We start from the raw sequence: 22,818 nt of genomic DNA on the forward strand, positions 1-22,818 counted from the left end.
TTTCATTTTATATCTTAATTTTATATTTTAGTTTATTTTGACCTGTGTCTATGTAACGAAATCTGTTAGTTTTCAACACTCTCAATTAAGCACACATATCAAAGACCAATGCTAATACAAGATTTTCATAAGGTTTGCCTTATATTTAAGTCAGGATCAACAGGAACGTAAAATATCGACAAACGTAAGATGAAAAGAAGAAAACGAGTATTTATTGGTATGTACTTTTGATGCTGTAGTGAAATAAACAAAAAAAATCATTTAAAGAACCATAAAAAACACAAGTTGAATATAAATAAAAAGAAGTACTTAAACAATTAAATATTGATGAAAATATGGACTTTTCATCTTTCATTATATAGCGATATTAAATCCACTGGTCTATTATATAAAAAAAACACTCAATCAAATTCATAAGAGCACCCTTAAGAGACCAAATAAACAAAATGGTAACAAGACCAATGAATTTAGTTCTATTTTCAGCTTTTGGGAAGTCGCAAAAGAAACCAAAACGGATCACCAGCACATAATAGCACTTCTTTTTACGAGAGGGGTTTCGTTGTCACGTCGTAAATATTTTTAGTACTCGAATAATACTCAAAATAATGTCACGATCGATCAGTTGGTGTCTTTGTAGAATCAGCATAAGGAATCACTTTTTTAAGTGTATTCTTTCGGATTGTAATTGAATTGAAGGTATTATAAGTGTCATTTATATTATACTAGCTGACCCGACAGACGTTCTTCTGTACATAATAAAAAAATACTGTTTTATAGGAATTTGCCAATAATATTTCAAAACATCAAGAACTAATTCATAAAAAATGCTCCCTGTTGTTATAATGAAATTGTTTCACACCAGAACTGTCAAACGGTGCGTCATTAAATTTTCTCACAGAAAATATGTCCATATAAAACAAATATAGGAATTAAAAATAATTATGGGTCCCAAATCGAAATAAAAACTATCCTATCTCTCAAGTTACACCTAACTGCACTCCATGAAGTAATCCCCATTTAAATCCGTTCATTAGTTTAGGAGTTCATCGCGGACTAACAACGTGTCACGTTATATATATTAAGATTATTATTTTATACAGCAATATATCCGATTTTTTCTTAAATATTTCTGTAGATTCTTTGCCGCCAGTTGTTAAGAAATTTTTCTCCATTCGATAGGTATTTTTTTTATTTGTTCAATAAATTTATTTAATTAATTTCGCCAACAAGGTAAAGACTAATATAAACACAGTATAATACAAATACAATAACTTTCATATTGGTTGATTGTTGCCTTGATGGTTGGTATATTTAGGGGGGCATAAAAATAATAATGATAGTGGCAATAAATAGTAGAAATGTTTTTGTCTGTGGATCTTTGATGAGCTATTTTATATTGCAATATTTTTGGAATGGACTGTATATTAATTATGAGCTAATTCAGCTCAAATCCACACTAAGGTATTTGCTTCTAATCTCAAAAACCCTTTTTCATACAAAAATTATACACACTGGAATATAGCTGTCCGCGCACTGCCAGGAGGAATGGGAGTATATAAGGAAAATTGAGAAACTCGTGTAAACGATGAAAGCCAATTGTCCAGGGTGGTCCATGCCAGCGCACTGATCTTCTCATGGTTCACAAAAACACTTTACACAGCACTCCTGCTACATTTCACAGTATCTCACACAATTTATAATGTTTTTAAGTTAGAATCATACTATATTTTATGCTTTAACATAAGGATCAGCGGGATTAATTAGGATAGACTATATTATGTATCGCGTCACAAGAGGGCGGCCATTAAGGTTTTGACAGACACCAAACACAAGTGTTTCTTAATTAATGGCTAGCGACGTACTCGCGTACTAGTTGTCCAAAGGAGGAGGAATGGAACAAGGAAATGCAAAAAAGCCGATACATTGACAGCCAAATCGACTTAGTGGTCGCGCGAAGCCACAAATTGGAGCGAATTTTGAATGAAAATCAACACGTATGGTAAGTGATGCCTCAGTTATAGGCGAAAATGACATGCTTTTTAACTAAGCCACAAAAAATAATAATAACTATAACATATTATATCTATGAATATAATCTTAAAATAAATATTCAAAGTATTGAAATACACTCTTATAAAAAATAAGTTAGAATAAGGTAGAAAATTACTATATGTTGGTGAAAAATACACCAAAAAAATATTTAAAAAAAAGTTCCAACTTATTTCACTTTATGCTAAAATATGTGATCAAGTAAGATTGGTGAAAATGGAATAATTATAAATATTGCAGTTTTACATTAAAATTATTTTTGTAATAAGTGAAATATTTAGTTTCATTGCGGGTTTCAGAAATATGCATAAATTTAATTTATGGTAACACTACTTTGATAACACTGCTATATCCGCTTTAACAACATTCAAAATTATTTCTTTATATTTGAGGTACTTGAAATTATGTGTCTGTAATATTTATGCAATATTTTCCAAGTGTTTAAGAATATATTTATAAAAAATATCTTCTAAGGAAAACTTACAGTTGCCAGTTCCTTCCTTCAAATTCAACTGTACCTAATTAGAGCCCGCCATGTATTCAAATAAAATAACATTTAATTATTTTCATAATTGAAATGTAAACTTTTAAAGGAATTTATCACGTGAGACTTGTTATACATATCATAAAAATACATTGTCATCAAAACTGAACAATGGGTTGGGGATAACATTCAAAACTGAGAGTTGATTCACATCTAATATATAAAATTCTCATGTAGCTGTGTTTGTAGTTAAACTCCTTCGAAACGGCTTGACCGATTCTCATGAAATTTTGAGTGCATATTGGGTAGGTCTGAGAATCGGACAACATCTATTTTTCATCTCCCTTAATGTTAAGGCTGGAACACGCTAAATTTTTTTTTAATTTTTTTGTTGTTAATTATTAAGTAATTGATTGATTATGAGTCAGCATTAAAAAATACATACAACTTCAAATTTTCACCTATCTACGATCAACAGTTACTTTTGTATCGCGATTTTAATATCGGAAATACAACGTTTGCTGGGTCAGCTAGTATTATTAAAAAAAAAACTAACATGGCAAGTTAAATAACATTTTATTGAAATAATCACACGTCATGAGATACTTCTCCTTATTGAAGACGCTTGAAAATAGTTTTAGTGCGTTGAATGATTATTGTGATCTATCAAGTTAGTTGTTGGAATTTATGGAACGTCCAAACGAACAGTTGCCAAATTGAGTGCTCATAATGAAACGGCTTAACGGGCTCGGTTAGCCGAACTATTTGGTACTGTTCCGATAAATTAGTTGAACAACGACATTGAAGTAATATGGTTTGATACACTGTTGGAGTACATTGGAAATAACGATACACGATTGATAAAACATGATTGTTGTAAACATTTGATAAATAATGAAAAAGCAATAAAATAAATTAACTAAATAGTTTTATGTAGACACTTTGTCCTTTAAGAAGTACTAAATATGACTAACTAATATAAAAGCAACGGATAATATAGAAAAATTACTATTACACATATAAGTATAACCTCAATTGAGGAAATTCTGGGGTTATAAGTACTGATCATGTATGAAGATTCTCATAGAAATACTACAGCAAAAAGTTTCATTTATCGTGTTTAAGCCGGCAAAGAAGAACTTCATTGACCATTTCACGTACAAAAAACTTATAACTAATGAAAATGTTAAGTTTTTGATATTATAAAATCTATTGTTTTAACAATTGCTCTTGGAATTTGCAACAAAATCAAATTTTTTTTTTTTATAATGAATTATTTCACGAAATCCTTGAAATTGATTTAAAGGAACTTCAAAACGAATAATTTACTTGAAAATGAGACACATCAATAATCTTTGACAATTTACAATTAAGACTTTCATTAACATGGCTTTATTTCCTGACCTCACATCCGATACAAGAAGAAGTCAAGACTTTTAGGAGTACTTTAAATGCTATTATAATACAAAAATTATATTATAAGAATTGTCAAAAAGCTAATTCTATTAAATGTAGATACTGCAAAAAATTGCCTATATTTCCTCTTTAAGTTTAATATACATTGAAATAAATATCACAGACTACATTTTCACAAGTATTATATTTTACTGATAATAAAATAATAACACTTTTTGAACATGTGTCATTCACCAATACTACATATCCTAAAGGAATTTTATATTCAAAATCAGGTCATTGCTGCATAGTTACCTTTTTAATTTTATTATAACCCAGCCTTTTATCAAAGAGGTGAATAAACCAAAAGTACTGGCCACCCTGTTGAGAGGTGATATGACAAATCAGATTTCCTTAGTACTTAATGCAAAAATTAAACAGGCTTATCTTGTATACAAATAATCAAAAAATGAGGCCAAGATACCTACTTATAATTCCAATGATGATTTATCAAAATTTCAAATCTTAAAATTTAAAATGTTATACAAGCTTGTGTAAATAAAGTAGTAAAACTTTTCACAAAATAATATGAAAAATTAAAATATAGAAGTAAACACAAAATGTCTGTGAAACTTTTTAAAACATCTATAGAAAGTCTCAGAAATACTTCCATGTATTACACAGCGGTGCACAACACCGTAACACATCGGGCTTGATAAAATCAGAAGTATCTAACTTTGTTATACAGCGGTATAATTCTGTGACCCATTTCAGTCGCCGACTTTTACATGTTACATATAACACAAGAGATAGAGGCACGTAGTTATCTTGATTCAGATTATTATCCAGTTTCGCAGACCTGCGTGGCGTTACGAGCGAGAATCTTTGTTTTTACCATTCCATTATATTGCTGTTTCTTTATACTTACAGTGTGACACATGGGTAATGTGTGTTGAATAAAAACATACTGTAAAAACTGTTGTGGAATATCTACTTTTATTGTAAAGACAATACATTTGTTTTTTGTATGTAATGAATAGGCTCAAAAACTTCATGACAGATTTTAAAAATTCCTTCACCAGTAGGAGTCACTGAGACACAAGAAACCAAGCGATCCTTACATAAAATGTAATTATTTTAAGATAGGTAAATATTAAAGCCAATGGTTTGCAACACCTTGCTGTAAGAAGAAGTAAGCTTTTACAATTTTTGATTTTTTAAACTGTTTTGCAAAGCATAGCTTCAAGAATTCAAACTTAATTGTTATATCACTCTTATAGCTGTAAATTTTTATAATTTTCGATTGTCGACAGCAAGGTAAATTCTAATCCTTCTCGTTAAACATATAAACATTGTGTTTATACAAATAAAGCTGTAACGATTAACTCAATTATTGTAGGTCTCAAAACTATGAGGTTCAAATATTAAAATCAATTAGAAATAAGTATTTTAAAGTAAACAGAAAAAATATTCAAACGAGATGAAAAATAACAACATTTTCATTTTCCCAGTCTTGTTTAATTTTTAATTTTCGTGACTCTTCAAGTTTATCCAGGCTAAGTTAAGAAAGCATACTTTACTTGCCGTCTCATTTTTTCAACGATAAATTCCATGTTTAATCTTTTAGGTCGACTTGTGGTATTACCCTCCCCTCTGTGTTTCCCGAGGGGTTGGATTAACGTAAGGGCGGCTATAAATTCTAATGAAATTTCCGCCAAAGGAACAGCTGACTATGTAGATTTATTCGAAATACCTACGTATTTACATTACCAATAACCTTTTGCCTTCTGCATATTAATAAAATGTGGTTGGTTTGGCAGCTTAACGAGTTTAGTTTATACATAACATTTTCAATGTTTTGTTCGAATACGTGTGTATTCAATGATAATTATTACTTAATGCTTTTTTAAACACATTGCGTTGGGTTAATTACTCTGGTTAAGGGGTAGAGTAATAAATTATTTCAGACTTTTTACCCCCCAGACCCCGCCATGCGTTGGTATGGATTAATGGTAAGAAAAAAGAGACGAATTTTTAAAATGTTATAAGGTATACAGTATTGAAAAGCACACTGCATTAGAAAGAAGAAAGATCTTTAGAAAGAGTGATAAGTAATCACCGCCGTGCACATTCTCCTGCAGCACCAGAGAATTAACAGAAATTACAGTTGGTCGTTGAATATATGCTAACGAAGACTTTTTTTAGAAAGTTTTAAGAGGAGTATGTCGTGCAACATCAACTTCAGATGAGCGCGCGTCAGAAGCCGCTCGAATGTTTCCGACGAAAGTTTTGAAAATATAATTAATGAATGTTGAGAATATAACTTCAGCTCATTTTAAGCATAAAAGTACATTATAACGTATAATTAATATGATGGAGAGATCAGCAGGTATAGCCTATGTTTAGATTAAATATTTTCACTTTAAAGAATGATGTTTTTTAGCTAAGGTTTGGAATTGAATGAAAACGCGAAAGTTCTTTCATAAGAAAAATATAGGCCACCCAATATTAAATGATCTCTGCCACTCATACCGCTTTGCAACACCACAGGAGCATTGAAGAAAGGTCAGGTGGCTCTCAGTACTTGTTTGCAGAATACGTGTATTATATTTTACGTATAGAAGGCGTGATAAAGCCCTAATCTGTCACTTTGAGGCATTTGCTAATTCTCTTAAAAAATATAAGTTAAGAAGAATTTATATGTTCTTCAAATTTCCTGGCTGAGTTAAAAAAATAAAAGTATATCTTAAAGAAGAACAGACACACAGTTACACTTGATTTTATTATAACTAAATCATTAATAATTGATTTGATTTAAGGTTTTAATACGAACAAAACAAAGAACTTTGAACTAAAGCAGCAATCATTATTATTTATCAAATATAATGTGTACTTACCAAGTGGTTTTGGTTGTATTCCATAGTCGGGACTGAGCTTAAAACAAGGTAATGCTCCGTACCACTTTTCAGTCAATATGTCCATGTATCCATTCGATGAATATTTTGCAATAACAGCTGAAATGCTATCCTAGAATTATTAATAACAATATTTTAAAATAACATTTAAAATAATGGAAATGAATAAACTTTTCTCCCGAGATAATATGGCCATATCCAGTATAGTCTTTATCTCAATTAAACCTAGTGCCTTAAGTTACTTCATTTAGAAGAAATGGATATTTATATTTTACAATCTAAGTTAGTATTTATGAAACAAGCGCAACTATTTCAGCATATAACATGAATTGGCTTTCATATGCAATTTATTAAATTCATTGACAGAATGATATAAATATTACATAATTCCTTTATGTTCACATAATTCATCTTTCAAGACATAAGTCACGTAAAAAAGGGCAAAAAAAATAATAGTTAATTTTAACGAAGAAAAAGATTAAAAGTTAGTTTTAAAAATACATTAGCTCATAAGAATTTCTTTGTTGAAACACGTACTAATAAAACATATGGTAAACATAAGGCGGCGTGAATCTTTTCGCGTTGTTTCAGTGTTGTTCGAAGAAAAATAAGATGATATTTTCTAATGTTTATTTAACATGTGTCTGCAGATATAATAAAAGTTATAAAATAACATAGATTCAAACGAATATAAGCTTTATAACTACTATCGATCACACCATTAGCAGGGCTGCGTAGTGTATCATCCATCAATCTTTCTTTGCTAAAATCCAAAGTCGTTCGCCTGTCATCCCGACCCTTAAAATATCTATGTGCTTACAAATACTACCTACATAATATATTGGTAGTAATAATATTATTATCTTCCACCTAATTAACTCAATATATTTTCAATTTTCATAATATTATCTCTATCTATCATTTAAAAATCTTGTGTAATTTATTTAAGAAATAAATTCAATAGCCTTATACCGTGATACCTTTAGAGGAAATCCTTTAGCCATACCAATAGCGTACGTGTCATCTGTTAGTGAGTGATCTCCAACACGTTGCAGCTTACAACCATGATCTGTTGCACGATAATAATCTAATACAGGTGTATCGGCGATCAATAGATCCAATGTTCCATTTCTGTATTCACACAAATTTGCGTTAAGGTTGATCGCATTATTAATAAAATAACCTGGTATTTCCTTGCGATAAAAAAAAGAAGAATCGAACCTTAGTCGTTCTATTCCTTCCTCAAAATCTTGAAGTGCATATCGACGCATCCTTTGTGCTAGTTGAGGATTATTTCTCTGAACATAATATTCAGCTGTTGAAGATCTTGGAGTACCTACTCGAAGAGATAGCCACTGAAATAAATTTCTCAAATTAATAGCTTCAATATAAAGTTTGAAATATATAAAGCTTTAATATTTTATTGTATACTTACATTGCTTCTTCCTTGAAATTCATCAACAGCATTGTGAAAAAATAGTCCAGCTATCAATGCTGCAATATTAGCAGTGTAACTCGCAACAAATATAACAGAAAACCCGCCCCAAACGTTTATGAGAAACTTATTAGGCCAACTTTTTGGTGCCTTAAATGCTACTAAATGTCCACAAAGCAAGCCCCACATGACCCACAAAGCACTCGATATACTAAAATTTTTGGATCGTTGCCTTCCCCAAGGGTTCAAGCCAAATGGTGACAACCATTCATATATAGCTACAGCGATTGCAGTGACATTAAGAGAAGTAAAAATTGCAACCCATAGTTCTGGAGAGAATGGTAATAAAAATGCTAGCAAAGGGATATCTGGTCGTTGATTGGGTGCTGCCAATATAGAAACACTACTAAAAAAATATGGTTGACTAAAATCTACAACTTCTGCTCTTGCAGATGATACACTGAGAGCTGCAAATGACATATGAGCAGCACCAGATACTAAATCACCCACTATGCCATCCCATTTCTCGTAATCATCATCAACTTCAATATGTTCATCCTTTAAACTGTCGCTTATGAAATCATTATTTTTAATTCTATACTGTGATCTGTAACTTTCTGTGTTGTATGTAGGACCATGTGGTAGAATTGTATTTTCATCTAATCTCTGAAATGGCCTTGTAAGCTTCCTCGAACCGTACAAGCCATCTTCAACTATGTACAAGTGGAAATCAAACTCTAATTCTTGAGCAACATTTTCTAAAAGATCCATAGCCAGACCATAACAACAATGGGTTGCCATTTTTGTGGGTGGTTTTTGGGTGGGAATAAAAAACTCTTCTCGTTCACTATTCCTATCGGGAACAAAGGCAAGAGTCAGGTTGTCGCGATCCGATGTTTGAGGGCGATGACACGGTAGTCCTCTAAGGCATTGGCCGTCTTCGTCCAATTCTCCTTCCATTACAAATGGAGGGGCTAAAGCTGTTACCACACGAAATATCGTTTTGGCCCCAGTCGATTGCCCTTGTGCAACAAGACGCCCACCAGGCCATATGATGGTGTGCAGCTTCACGTTTCTACCAATAATGTGACCAACCTGCCTCCAAATATTACCATCGGGGTTGGAAACAAGATTTAAAAATGAAAATTTTGCCATCAATGGACTTTCGGAAATTAACTCTCTACTGCCACCAAGAGCAGAGGCAGTTAACATTCGCATTTCCCTGAAACAATATAAAAATTATTTAAGATTTCTCTACGTAATACACTTTATATAATAGTACTATGCTTTGTAAATCGTTTAATAAAAAAATCAATTGTTCACACAATGCTTAAAGGTTTTATACGAGCATTGTGGGAGAAAACGATGTCGAGCTAACATTGCTTCGATGCAATTATCGAACACCTGAAACTATTTATTTAATAAAAATTGTTGCCTCTTCTGGAAAATTAATTCAACAATTCAAGATACATTTGCATCAAATGTATATTTCGATTTTATTCGAGTCGAAAATAAATACCTCAGAAAACTCTACTAGCATTGCTTATTGTTTTTTATCGTTAGTTTACTGATGTGTGCATCACTTTAGCCCAATGTGACGTTCTTTCATTCATTTTTGAATTTATTGGGCTTTAGAAAGAGGAGATAAAGTCTGATCATAGACTGGACCTTCATCATGAAAGTTTATAATATATTTGCCCTTAACCCTAGAAAATATTAGCAATTCAGTACGCAAGTAACCATTTAAATTTCAAATAAAACAATGTAAATGAAAAATGCACATTATGTGGCTCTTGGATTGACCTATTTAGGCGGCCTAATTCCACGACAATACGAAAAAGAAACCATTGGCGTCAAGTCATGTCGATGGAATATAATCATTGTGTCGATGTTAGGTCGCCTTCTACGGCACAGTCTGGCAGTCTGCCAAATGTTACGTCCGGTAGTCTTCGCCCTCTTTATGCTAAAATTATCTTGAATTTTACGCAATAATAAACCATTAATTATTATCATTTATCGTCCCATACAGCTCAGGTTCTTTTAAGTGTTTTTTGATAGAAAAAATGCGATGATTAATATTAATGGCAAAAGTTATAATGGCGTTAAAAATTGTTTAATATCCTTATCTAACTGAAGTCCATTGTAATAATGATCAGATGACTCATACATTTCAGCTTGTTTCTGAGCAAAAATATATTACAAATGATAAAACAAACTAATGAGTTAATTTCCGTGGATTAATCAAGACCTGGCTTAAACTTCGGAGTTTAATAGTTTAATAGCTGATTATTAGTAAAAGGATTTATCAAGGAACCCGCAAAGTTTCGAGGCGAAGCAATCTAACTGCCAACTCGTACAGAAGATGCAATTAATATATGTCGCCGGGACAAAATCCGGTCAGAAGCGATAAAGTTTTGTTTCTTTTTAGGAATACGCTTATCATTAATTCTGGTTTTACTTTCAATGACTAATTAGCTTCTTTTGCCATTAACGAAAAAACAAATTATATTTCTTTCTTCGCAATATATTTCAACGGCATAATTAAACATATGATACCTATTTTATAATTAAAAAGCAACTGTTACTCACATCGTGTTTGTTAAATTAATATAAGACAACAAACAAAGATTAACCCCTTTATTCATAATAGTCTGCTAACTTAAAGCATTGCTAATTCTCACTCTGTCTTCTTTGACCTAAGTCAGAATGAGAAAAAACACTTCTTAGCGGCTGTTTTAAGTTACCGGACCATTATGAATAAGGGGGCTACTCTTTAGCAGTAAAGATAAGTTTTTTGAAACAGACCTCGATAAATTATTCGAAGTTAAACATATTACTCCACTTTTGTTTAGGAGTTATTTCTTGTTAAAATGTTATTGAATCGACGATCAAGTCACCCCGATTGGCTTGATTCTTTGGCGTTGCGTAGAGATGTGGGTTCTCTCTGCATCTTCAACCGTCTCATTACGAGGAGTGCTCGTAGGAGTTGTTCGGCTTTATACCAGCTAAATACCACCCGAATCACGTTGACGTCTGGTATTCCACAACCACCTGTTTTGCAAGAAATTCTTTGCCTCGCACTGCTACTTTCTAGAATCATTTACCGGCTGCTTTTTTCCCGAACCAATACTACTAAGAGACCTTCAAGAAAAGAATTTACTCTCACCTCAACGGCCGGGAACGCATTTCTAAGCACCTGTTGTTGCGGATGTCCATGGTCCGTTGCCTCACAACTCCCCATCACGTACCCGTTTGCCCCTTCTTACTTAATTAAATAAATAAATAAAAATATTGAAAGTTGTACTAATCGACTGTTAGTTTACCTAATCTCAATAATTACCAAATGTATGACTGGAGGACAAAACAATGTTCAGTTTCATAATCAAAGTTGTAGCTTTTCATTTCGCATTCATAAATCAATGGTTTTAATATGTAAAAGTACCATTACAGTTTAACAACGCTTCGGTACAGCTATTGTGAATTTACGTGAGTTAGCGAATTAGTAACGAAGTCTAAAGTTTCATGTTAAACAAACCGCCCTATGTACATTTTGTAATATAGGATGTGTATTATGATTTAAACATATTGAAAATCGTTTTCTACTTTCCAGTTTGGTCTTTAGTCTTTCCTAAATGTTATTTGTTATTATTCCCTTATAGAGTTCTGCCTTAAAAGCATTTACCTTTTTACGTATGTATAAGAATAGATTTATTGGCAAATAGACAATAATTATGTCTCTGAAGCACATTTTTTCAATCAATTGAAAATATATAACAATAATAATACCCAGGTGTTTCTTGAAAAAAAAATTATTAAATAATCTCAGCTTTAGATTATCGATAGTCCACCATTTGCCTATTTAACACCAATAACGCCAGGTTTCACTTCTATATTTGTTTTCCTTTTTTATGATTCACTTTTTGTAGAGTTTGAAATTGTGAAATGTACGAAAGCTCACCACACTCCTGTTATTGAATTTGCACCCGCAACGAGCATGTCGGCTATCGTTTTTCAAACGCCTTTCGTATTTACAAGCTGCCTGAAATTTAATCCGTTGCGCCGCTTTTATTAAATTTTTCATTAAGCTTAAAAGTGCAGCCGATATTCAATTTAAATATTCCAAATAGTTTTTTTTTTTATTTTCTATCTTAAATTGGCAGCAATGAACAACTCGATTTTCAAGAATTAATATGATTTTGTATTTTAATAGAAATAAAAAAGAACTTAGATTGCAATGGGTTCCATCGCATATTGGTTTAAGGGGCAATGAGGAGGCGGACAGACTGGCTAAGCAAGCAACACTGAAGGGTAAAAAGATGTATATTAAACCGGATTTTACTAAATTCTTACCAAAATATAAAAGGAAATGTCAGGATTTATGGGGAGAGTACTTTGATCGTAGATCTTTAGAAAAAGGAATTTGGTATAGAACTTTACAGTCTCAGCCACCTCCTCAGTTTTTTAATGTAAAGATTAAAAGGAAGTTGGTTGTTATTGCTCACAGACTGAGATCCGGACACATGCCTTTAAATAAGTTTAAATTTTTGGTGAAAATTGCGGAGTCACCTCTATGTGAGTTATGTGTAATAATGGAGGATGTTGAGCAATTGTTAAAGGAGTGTGTCCGATTTCAGTCTAGTAGAGACAAAATTGTGGGACTTATGGGTTTGAACAGATTTGATACGGGCATGTTTGTAAATATACTTGCCCGCCCTGCATCTAAGGATGCCAAAAGTCTGTTTGAATCCATAAGTCTTATTGTTTGAACACTATAGATATAACTTGTTTTTGGTTTTATTAGCTTTTTTTAGTTTGTTAAGTTAAGAATTTTGTTTTTCTTTTGTCTTTTTAATGTACTTAGATTACAATGGGGCTGACATATACATACGTATAAAAGCCCCTAAATCAATAAAGAAAAAAATAATTAATTAATATAATTACATTGTATGGAACGTACATTTAATTTCAATTTTATAATTATTTAACAGCATAGCTGGATGAATAAGCTGAGAAAATATAACATAGAATATAGCTGATCTAAATACAAATATGTATATTATGTTCTAGTGGACTCGACAGACGTTATCCTGTACACACGTCTTAAATTTGAAATCGGTCCAGCCGTTAGGAGGAATTCACTAACATTCACATGAGCAGGATAATTATATTATATGGACGGGATTGTGAATCTAAACCAATTTCAATTTCACTGGAACACACAAAAAACATCAAAATCGGTCTAGTCGTTTAGGAGATAGTTCAATTGTGAATCTAAACCATTCTCGAATCCACCTGAAGACACACACTAATCTCAAATTCACTGGAACACACAAAAAAATCATCAAAATCGGACCAGCTGTTTAGGAGGTACTTCAATTGTGAATCTAAACCATTCTCGAATCCACCTGAAGACACACAAAAAGTTTCATTAAAATCGGTCCAGCCGCTTAGGAGGAGTTCGGTTACAACAGACGCACAAAAGACTCAAATTCACTGGACACAAAAAAAACATCAAAATTGGTCCAGTCGTTTAGGAAGTAGTTCAATTGTGAATCTAAACTATTCTCGAATCCACCTGAAGACACACAGAAAGATTCATAAGAATCGGTTCAGCCTCCTAAAGGAGGAGTTCAGTTACAACAGACGCACAAAAGAAATATATATATTAAGATATGTATTCAAATATACGACGGGTTTGTTAGGTTATGTGTATGTGGAGTCTTCATGTATTTGATTATTAATTATATGAAACTGTTTTAAAATATAACAAATATTTAGCGAATTATAAATTCTACAAACATGTTTTTAATTTCAAATGAAATTTGTAATTTCAATGAGCCACTTAGTATGTTATTGACTCATCAACGGATTGACGCCTTTGAGATGTGGTACTGGCGCCGCATGCTAAGGATACCATGTACGGCTTACCGCACTAATGCCTCGATCCTTAAACAGCTTAAAATAGGGAGCAGTCCACGTCTATCCACTACATGTCTGCAGCGGATCATTAGATACTTTGGCCACACTGCACGACGCGGTGCTGATAACCTTGAACGTTTGATGGTCACCGGGAAAATTGAGGGGAAGAGACCAAGGGGCCGGAGCCCACGACGCTGATCTGACCAAATATCCGAGCAGACTAACCAACCCATCAGCATCGCACTCCACCATGCGACAGACCGAAACAGATGGAGGAAAGCGGTAGACGAACTTAAGCGGAGTCACGATCCTCAGCAACGAGGGAACGACTATGAAGAAGAATATGTTATTATATTTTGTCGCCTGGCCGCGGATTCAAAGAACAGTTAATACAAATAATATTTAAAATAACTCTTTTGGTATTCAATCATTGCATTCAATCAATCATAACGTTCTTTAATCGTTGAGTGCTATGAGCCTTTAACGAGTCCTCGGATTGAAATAAAGCCGCTTAGCACTTAGACGTAAACCTAGAATCGTCTTAAGCAACGTACCAAATACACATAAAAGACATTTTCCAAATAAATAATTCGTCGAACATCCAACAAACTTCTTACTCTAGCATAGACGAACTGAAAACAAGGTTTTATGGCGTAATGCAAGCTCTGATATAAACCAGCAAAGCGTCCGCGTCGTCTTGAGATAGACGAACATAAAAGTAATCTTGTGTCATTCTCGGACAGCGGGCCAGCCAGTCAATTTGCTTTTATGATGATGCTCCTTCTTACTATTACTATTCCATTTCCTTGTTTATTTGATACTTCACTTGCATGTCACATAAATGCATGTGTGGATGTCATGTTTATTTTAATAATGCAATAACGATCAATTTTTAACTACAGGTTTTAATTTTGGACTTGTCTTTATAAAAAGAGTGTTAGAATTTGTATGATATTGTACTAACTATATTTCGGATTACTTGCACGATGTACTTCATTCAAGATGTACAGAATTTTGCTGTGAAACCTTCGTTACAATAAATTTCATTAAAGAAATCCAAAGGCTTTTTAGCACCTATAATTGTGATGACGGATTTAATGTTCTCGAGGTTAGATGTTAAGCGATACTTAATATAATTACTTTAAAATTATTCTAAGACAAGCCCGCTTATTAAATTGTGTATTTTCTATCGTTTATTATTTCATGCTAATATTGGCGCGCTGTATATATAATTAAATAATATGCAATACAAAATTACAAAAAAATATTTATAAGTTACGTCGTGGTCTTTTGGTCTGTGTTTGCTATGTACAATCCCTCTCATAATTAATATATAAATTACTTATATTACGCATTAAACATTACTCATTTTCATACTAAACGCAGATATTATTATTGAAAAATGAAAATACGAGACATGATAAGAAGTTTTTCATTACTGTCATTATTAAGAGCCCGTAAAGCGAAATATCCATCAGAGATGACGTAATCAGTCACGACGACCCTCAATGGCATGAAAAAGCCTACACGAAAAACGTGGATTACCACAAGTTCATTTTTCCGTAGGAACAAAATTTTTGTAATGTAGGAATAAAAATGTATACGTCATGAATTTTAAGTATCCACTTTAATTTACTAATAACTTTGAAAAAAATTAGGCTTTGAATCGGAGACGTTTAAAATTGGAATGTGTTTTTTATGTTTATTTGCCATACAAGGCCGTTTATGATTTGATTTGAAATTTTTTTTCGTTGAAAAAAAGTTCTAGTAATGGAAACTATGAAATGACTGACAGAATGCGTGAAATTATAACATTTTCAGTTTTTTCAATAATAATAGTGTTTTCGTACACAGACAGTATCATTTGGTGAAGTGGAAGACCACAATGACCTTAAAAACTTTTTTAAGAATTCACTTGTGGTGTTGTTTCTATTTTGTGTTTTGCAGGTACGTTTGTCTCAGACAAACTCAATAAAATCAAAACAAAACGTGGCTGTCTTTATGATCTTTATATTTTGATGCGGAACACGTCTCATCATATCTTTATTTGACTATTAGTTAGTAGCGAGAAATGTATGTAGATTTACAGAAATGCATGACTACAATCTATGCAAGAGATCCACTACAATCGTGATTTTAATAATGGTAACCTCCATAGAGAAATGATTAAGATGTGGTTCTTACCTTACAAATTCTAAGGAAAAATCAGATGCTACATCACTTGGTTCCTCCCAACAAGAAGCGGTCGCGTCACTTAAAAATTGAGCTTGAGCTGACCAAACATCACAAGCTCGTAACACTCTTCGAAGAGCACTTGCCACCATCTTAACAGCAGCCATAATAAACACCTGATCTAAAAATGGATTATATAGTTTAACAAGAAAATAAAAACTTTTATTTATATGACTTCCTTTGTTAATTTTCTTACCTATTTTCATTGGTTCCGGATGTAAGGCTAGTAATCCTACAGGCAATTTACTTAAAATGTCTTCACTGCTATCCCTTGCTCCATCAACGGTAAATTCATCCATAATTGGATCATCAATCATAGGATCTTTTCTCTTAGCTGAATTTCTAATACTATTCATAGAAATATGCACCGTGGGATTCATTATGAAATCACTAATATCACTTGAAAAAGATAATTTATTCATCAGATCTTCTCTACCACTCTTTAATTTCTTTTGCATAATATCATTACTATCATTCTCACGTACGCTTATACTATTTACATATTTATTAAAAGATTCATTATTTAATTTACTTAAGCTAATATGTCTACTTTTATTTCTATTGAGTGAGTTACTACTCAGAATCTCAATTGAATCTTTTTTACTTTTAGAACTTTCAACGCCTTCTTTATTTACATTATAATTTCTTATTCTTTCAGAACTACTATTACTACTAGCTTCATACGTTTCACTAAAATTTACATATAAATTACTATTAATGTGCGTTTCTGTCTTGTTAATATTTCTAATTATACGACGAATAAAAGATTTACTTGTTTTATTCATAACAAATAAGCTATCTTTCTTAGTAAGCGTTTTGTGTAATACGTTTTTCATAAGCGTATTGACAATCTTCGATTCTCTGTGGGTACCGTTGTTTATGGAAGTTCTTTTGCTTCGCTCTATGTGATCAAATCCAAACAAATTATTTTCATTTTCATATACGAAGTCCTCAGTGAAATGTGTTCTATTAGCAATCTTATGGAAGACATCAAATTCTCGTGAAGCGTCAATCCAGAGCCAAAAAAAGTGTCCATCAAGCATGTTTAGACGTTTTGCTTCATTCATTACGATTTCAGCGTAGCTTATGTCGCATATCAGAACGACGACACCCCGAGTGAGCCGAGATATATCAGCAAGCCGCCTGCACAGATATTACTTTGTCATAATTTATAGCAGCTTAGTAATAGATGACCCACAATACTTCATTGCTGATGTTCTTATAGGCTAGTTCACGTTACACGGCTATTATGTGACTATAAATAAAGGACTAGTAAACTTAATTTAACTTCTTCATTATTCTTGTAAATACATATTTTATTTCATTTGCATAGTTCACGAGAAATATGTATTATTCGTTTGAGAATTTATTAAATTTATTAATTAACTATGATAATATCACATTGTACTTGTTTTTCAAATAATACCGTGATAATTGCAAAGATAATAAATGGACAAATAATATATTATTAAGTAATGCAATTAATTTTATTTTTATTACGTTTATACGGGATTGGATTGCCATTTTCCCTATCATAAAGGAATAACATATTATTATATGAAAAAATAACTTACTCAATTTTTCTGTACTTTATCCAAACTCCTACAAAAATTAAAATTTCAACAAAGGTACTTTTAAGATTTTGTTTAGTAAACATACCTAAAAACAACACGACGTGAATGGCTTGACGGAAGAGGAATCCATTTAGGGCTAAGCGGTTGAGTCGACAGAATCGAAGACAGATCCTTCCTTAGGGACAACGTTAAATAAATATCTTGTTCGGCAAGCAAAGTAAATGTGTGCCAGTGGGTGTGTAACAGTGTCGCCCTGTAGGGAAAGATGATATATTTGTGAAAAAGCTTAACATTCTGACAAAATTACGAAGTTTTAATGAAATTAATTAGAAACTGAGATAAAAATAATTAAATTGACTCTAAGCATCTTTACACGTAAAACAATTTTAAGTCTACCGCACATTATATAAATTTTCAAACATATTGTGCACCATAATCTCAGAAATGACTAAACTGACTTGAATCTTTAATCAAATGAATATAATACATCAGTGAATCCCATTTGGGTTTCACTTATGTATTATAGGTACATAAATGAATTTGCTAGAAACTGTCAGAAGATCCCAGAAAATGTTCCAAACAAAAGTATTATTTGCGATATTCAAATGCCGTTCTTAATGATGCCACAGATTGGAATAGAGCGACCGCCCTCAGGCTGTTAAATAATAAGTTTAATTGTACAATATTACTTTGTAAACATATTTTTTGATGAAAAAAAAAAGACCGCTGAGTTTGTTGCGCCCATTTTTCTCAGGTTTGAGGCATACTTTTGGAATGGGTTGTAGTTTCAGACTTTCAATAAGTGATGTCACATCATGTTTTGAATAAAAATATTTGAATTTTAATTCTGGAAATTTCCGAGTATCATTCGGTGTTAGTTTCACTACAAGCAGCTTAAGAACAAATAATGCATCAATTAAGAATATCAACTCAGAGATGACCATTTACCTGATAGCATGCAATGTTTCCCTTATAGTGATTTCAAGACGAATCTCCATCTGCAGCAAATCCTAAAAGAACATAATATTTGAATTAGGAAACAAGGACAAAGAGTTATTAATTTCGGCCAGGATACAATTATCGTTAAGTGAGACTTGAATGGCCAACTTTTTATGAAAGGACAAAATCCGGTGTGAACAAATTTTAAATGCGTACCCTCACTTTTAGTGCCGGGGTGAGAAGCCATTGCCGGAAATTAGTTCTTCATCTTGCGGTTAACTACACGAGAAACGTTTTCTCTTTTTTGTATGCTAAATCGATTTTATTGGTAGTTTTATAAATATTTATGTTATGGACTTTATTCAAACAAATATAATTTTTTATCACTATATCATCATTGTAGTTTTAGATATTAAACGACTTGAGAACATCAACAAAACAGATTACATTCACATTATATTTTTTGTGCGTTTATTAATTTCAAATACTTGGTTCTATTCATTTCATTAATCAGAAACAGTTTTTGCTAAATCTATTTAAGGCCATTAAAAATATTTCATGAGTAATATAAATTTAAAATCCATAAAAATATCTTGAATAAGTTAATTGGAAGAGATGGAAAAAAATATTGTAACGTTATGTTAAAATTTAAAAAATGTTATATAGTTAAATTAAAAGTCTAGACAGATTGTGGCATTTGTGAAAACGTCGAAAATAATAGCAGCGAACAGTTAACCTCTATTTACAGCAACGCACGCACAAAATCTAAACTTTGTTTTTTATGGAATAGGAGGGCAAACGAGCGTACGGGTCACCTGGTGTTAAGTGATCAAGTATAAATTATCTTAGGAATAAAGAATAAAAAATACTTTTATTAGTTTGTTAATATTATGAGGAGTACGAGATAACAATTACATATAATATTTGGTTGTGCAGAATACCTGGTCCAAAAACATATCATACTTTGATAATAATTAATGATATCTATAATGTTGGGTACATCTAGTATCATTATTTCGAATCTGATTATTTCGAGTTTTATTATTACGCTTTGACTTGTAATTTACTCAACCAACAAAACAGGTTTTTACGAATTTTAAGGTCGGGTCCACATAATATATTAATGAGGTCAGCAAGGAAAGAAAGAGAAATAGCATGCGACACAAGACGAGTGAATTTTATGATAACAATTAAGGCAAAGGTTAAGGTTGACTCAACTAGATTTAATAATAACTTAAAAAAAATTGTTATGTTTTTAAAGTGATAACCGTCACTTCTAGGATTAATACACAAATAAAATTTGAAAACAAAATTTTATGAACAATGCGGGACTCGAACCTCACTGGCGTTCCGTGCCAGTGCTCTCCCAACTGAGCTAACCGTTCGAGTGACGTATCGCCATAAAATCTTGTATACTTTGTTCAACTCTCAGGTTGTGGCTTCATCTACAGGATCTACTTTACAGTTGACAACCTGCTCAACTCCAATATTTGCATATTAGGAAATCTAAAGAATTTGTTACGCCGTGAGTTCCAGTCCCGCATAATTTATAAAATTTTGTTTTCAAATCTTATTTGTGTATTAATCCTAGAAGTGAGGATTATCACTTTAAAAACATAATAATCAATTAAAACCGATTCTGATAATGCATAAAGTGTAATATATAGTGACTCCAAATCTTGTTTAGAAGCACTGCTTAATAATCAGAACATTAATCCTATAATAGTAGCAATCAAAGAAACTATAGTTCAGTTAATAAGAAATAAAATTAGATTTGTAATGTGTGGAAACCAGGACATCAGGGAATATTAGGTAATGAAAAAGCCGATAAAGAGGCTAAGGAAGCAGCGTATAGTAATGTAATAAATAATAATATTCCGTCTAATTTAGCTGATGTAAAAAAATATACTAAATATAAAATAAAAGAACAGTGGAACTCTCATAAAACGTTGCATAAGTGATAAAACGTTGCAGAAGAGATCAAGTTAATATTACACGGTTGCGTATAGGTCACACTAATATTACCCAGTTTTGCTTAATTACTAAAAGCAGTAAACCAAAATGCCAATGTGGGGAGGATTTAACTGTATCACACCTACTAGAAGTTTGGCAGTCATACCGGTCAGAAAAATCATTACGTAAACTTCCCGGCAACCTAAAAGATTGTTTAGATCAAGATAGTTGGTGTAAAACTGTAAAATTTCTTACGTTAATTAAAATTTGTAACAATGTATAAAAGTTAGCTGTAGTCGTTGATGACCATTAATAATGACATCAAAAAGAATTCTAAAGGAATCAATTTTGAGAAAATTAATGCATTTTTGTCTTTATTGTTATAAAGCGACTTAAAATAAACCAATAAAAAAAAATTGCTGCAAACATTTTCTATAAAAAAATTCTATATCGATATTTTTCACCTCCTTTTTTCTCAGTTATACCCGTACCAAGACGGGGTGGAACGCTAGTGTAACTAAATAAATATCAATGTAAAATATAATTAAAGAAAGAACAAACAAATGTCAGATTTAACGGAAATTATACAGTGAATCGAAGAAAAATGGGCAAGATATGAGCCAACAAAGGTTGGGCAGTAGCTTGGATATCTAATATCATAACAGATGGACGCAAGGCACATATTGGATTGTCTGTATATGAAAAGAAAACCGAAAGAGGGAAAACAATGAAAAAGCTTTACATTGTATTTGTGAAATGGTGTTAACATATTACTGAAGACACGCAACTAAGGCTAGGTTGCATCATATTAGCTGTTATAGTTTAGGTTTAAGTCAAATTTAACATTAACAGTAACGCTGACTTTAATATAGACTACGAAATGTGTTGCACCATCGTATTCCTTGGCATAGTTAAAGTTAAAGTCATCTAAAAAATTTACAAATGGTGCAACTCATTGTTTGCTTAACCGGTACTTTAACATGTTTGTTATTGGTAAAGGTAGTTGTTGCAACTGAACCTAATATTATACAACACCTCTGACTATGAACATAATATACAATAACCAATGACATGCATAATTATTATAAGATGAATCATTATGCACTATCATTTTTAATTTTTTTGCTAATATTTCATCGATTTTCGCTTATAGCTTTGTTATTTTTGGTTCTACGACTAAAAGTTCTCGATCAGGGTAGTAGAGAATTTTATTTGCAACCAAAAATGCTTTTTTTGTGACACCTTTAGTTTGTATACTGACACACTGTGTGTCAGTAAATATTGTTCTCTCCTAAATCTCTTCTCCTTTTCAGTTCAGTAATATTTAAATGTGTAACACTCGCATTCATCAAAGAATATTTTTGTACCTGAATTGCTCGATTCAGAAGTGAATCATACTGACAGGGACAGAATTCGTAATTATGAAACCACACGTCGCTGATGTCATTACAGGCCACCGCAATGACATTTCGAACAATTGGTAATTACAAACGATTTGAAAATACGTATGTGTATAATACATGTAGATTTAAAGTACTAATTACATTTGCAACAGCTGTATGAATTAGAGCTATAAGTTAAAACAATTGTTAATGGTAAAAAGTATTTTATAATCTTTGAACTTTCTTCTTGAAAAGTGTTAGCTGATCTGTTAGCTTGCTATATTATATTACTTGGGTATCAACACTCATAACATAAAGAAAAATGATTTGTTTTTTTTTGTGTATTTTGTTCGTATTATTATGTTGTTTGTTTTTAAAAGCAGTGCCCGGCTAAGACAACCCAACAAAAGTGAAATACTCTTAATTGACAACATAATCTTTGCTAAACTTGGTATAGCTCTGGTATATTTAGCTCTAACTGATCGTTATTATTGTATTGTACTCTAAAAATTAATGAATAATTTGGTAGTTACTAATATTA

The 22,818-nt window shown here is 32.0% G+C and overlaps 1 protein-coding gene across 1 annotated transcript in view; it reads right to left on the bottom strand.

Moving 5' to 3' along the window:
- Positions 1-22,818, bottom strand: part of LOC126968450 (glutamate receptor ionotropic, NMDA 3A-like) — a 34,779-nt gene that overhangs the window by 8,199 nt on the left and 3,762 nt on the right. Inside the window, exons 2-9 of the mRNA XM_050813485.1 lie at positions 18,952-19,013; positions 18,089-18,256; positions 16,626-17,572; positions 16,382-16,550; positions 8,279-9,500; positions 8,065-8,198; positions 7,824-7,974; positions 6,826-6,955 (exon numbers count right to left, since the gene is read on the bottom strand). Of these exons, the coding sequence (XP_050669442.1) occupies positions 6,826-6,955; positions 7,824-7,974; positions 8,065-8,198; positions 8,279-9,500; positions 16,382-16,550; positions 16,626-17,572; positions 18,089-18,256; positions 18,952-19,001 (2,971 nt within the window). The 5' untranslated portion in view covers positions 19,002-19,013. The remainder of the gene's footprint in view (positions 1-6,825; positions 6,956-7,823; positions 7,975-8,064; positions 8,199-8,278; positions 9,501-16,381; positions 16,551-16,625; positions 17,573-18,088; positions 18,257-18,951; positions 19,014-22,818) is intronic.

Source organism: Leptidea sinapis, chromosome 15 (genome assembly GCF_905404315.1).
Source record: "Leptidea sinapis chromosome 15, ilLepSina1.1, whole genome shotgun sequence".
Lineage (NCBI taxonomy): Eukaryota > Metazoa > Arthropoda > Insecta > Lepidoptera > Pieridae > Leptidea > Leptidea sinapis.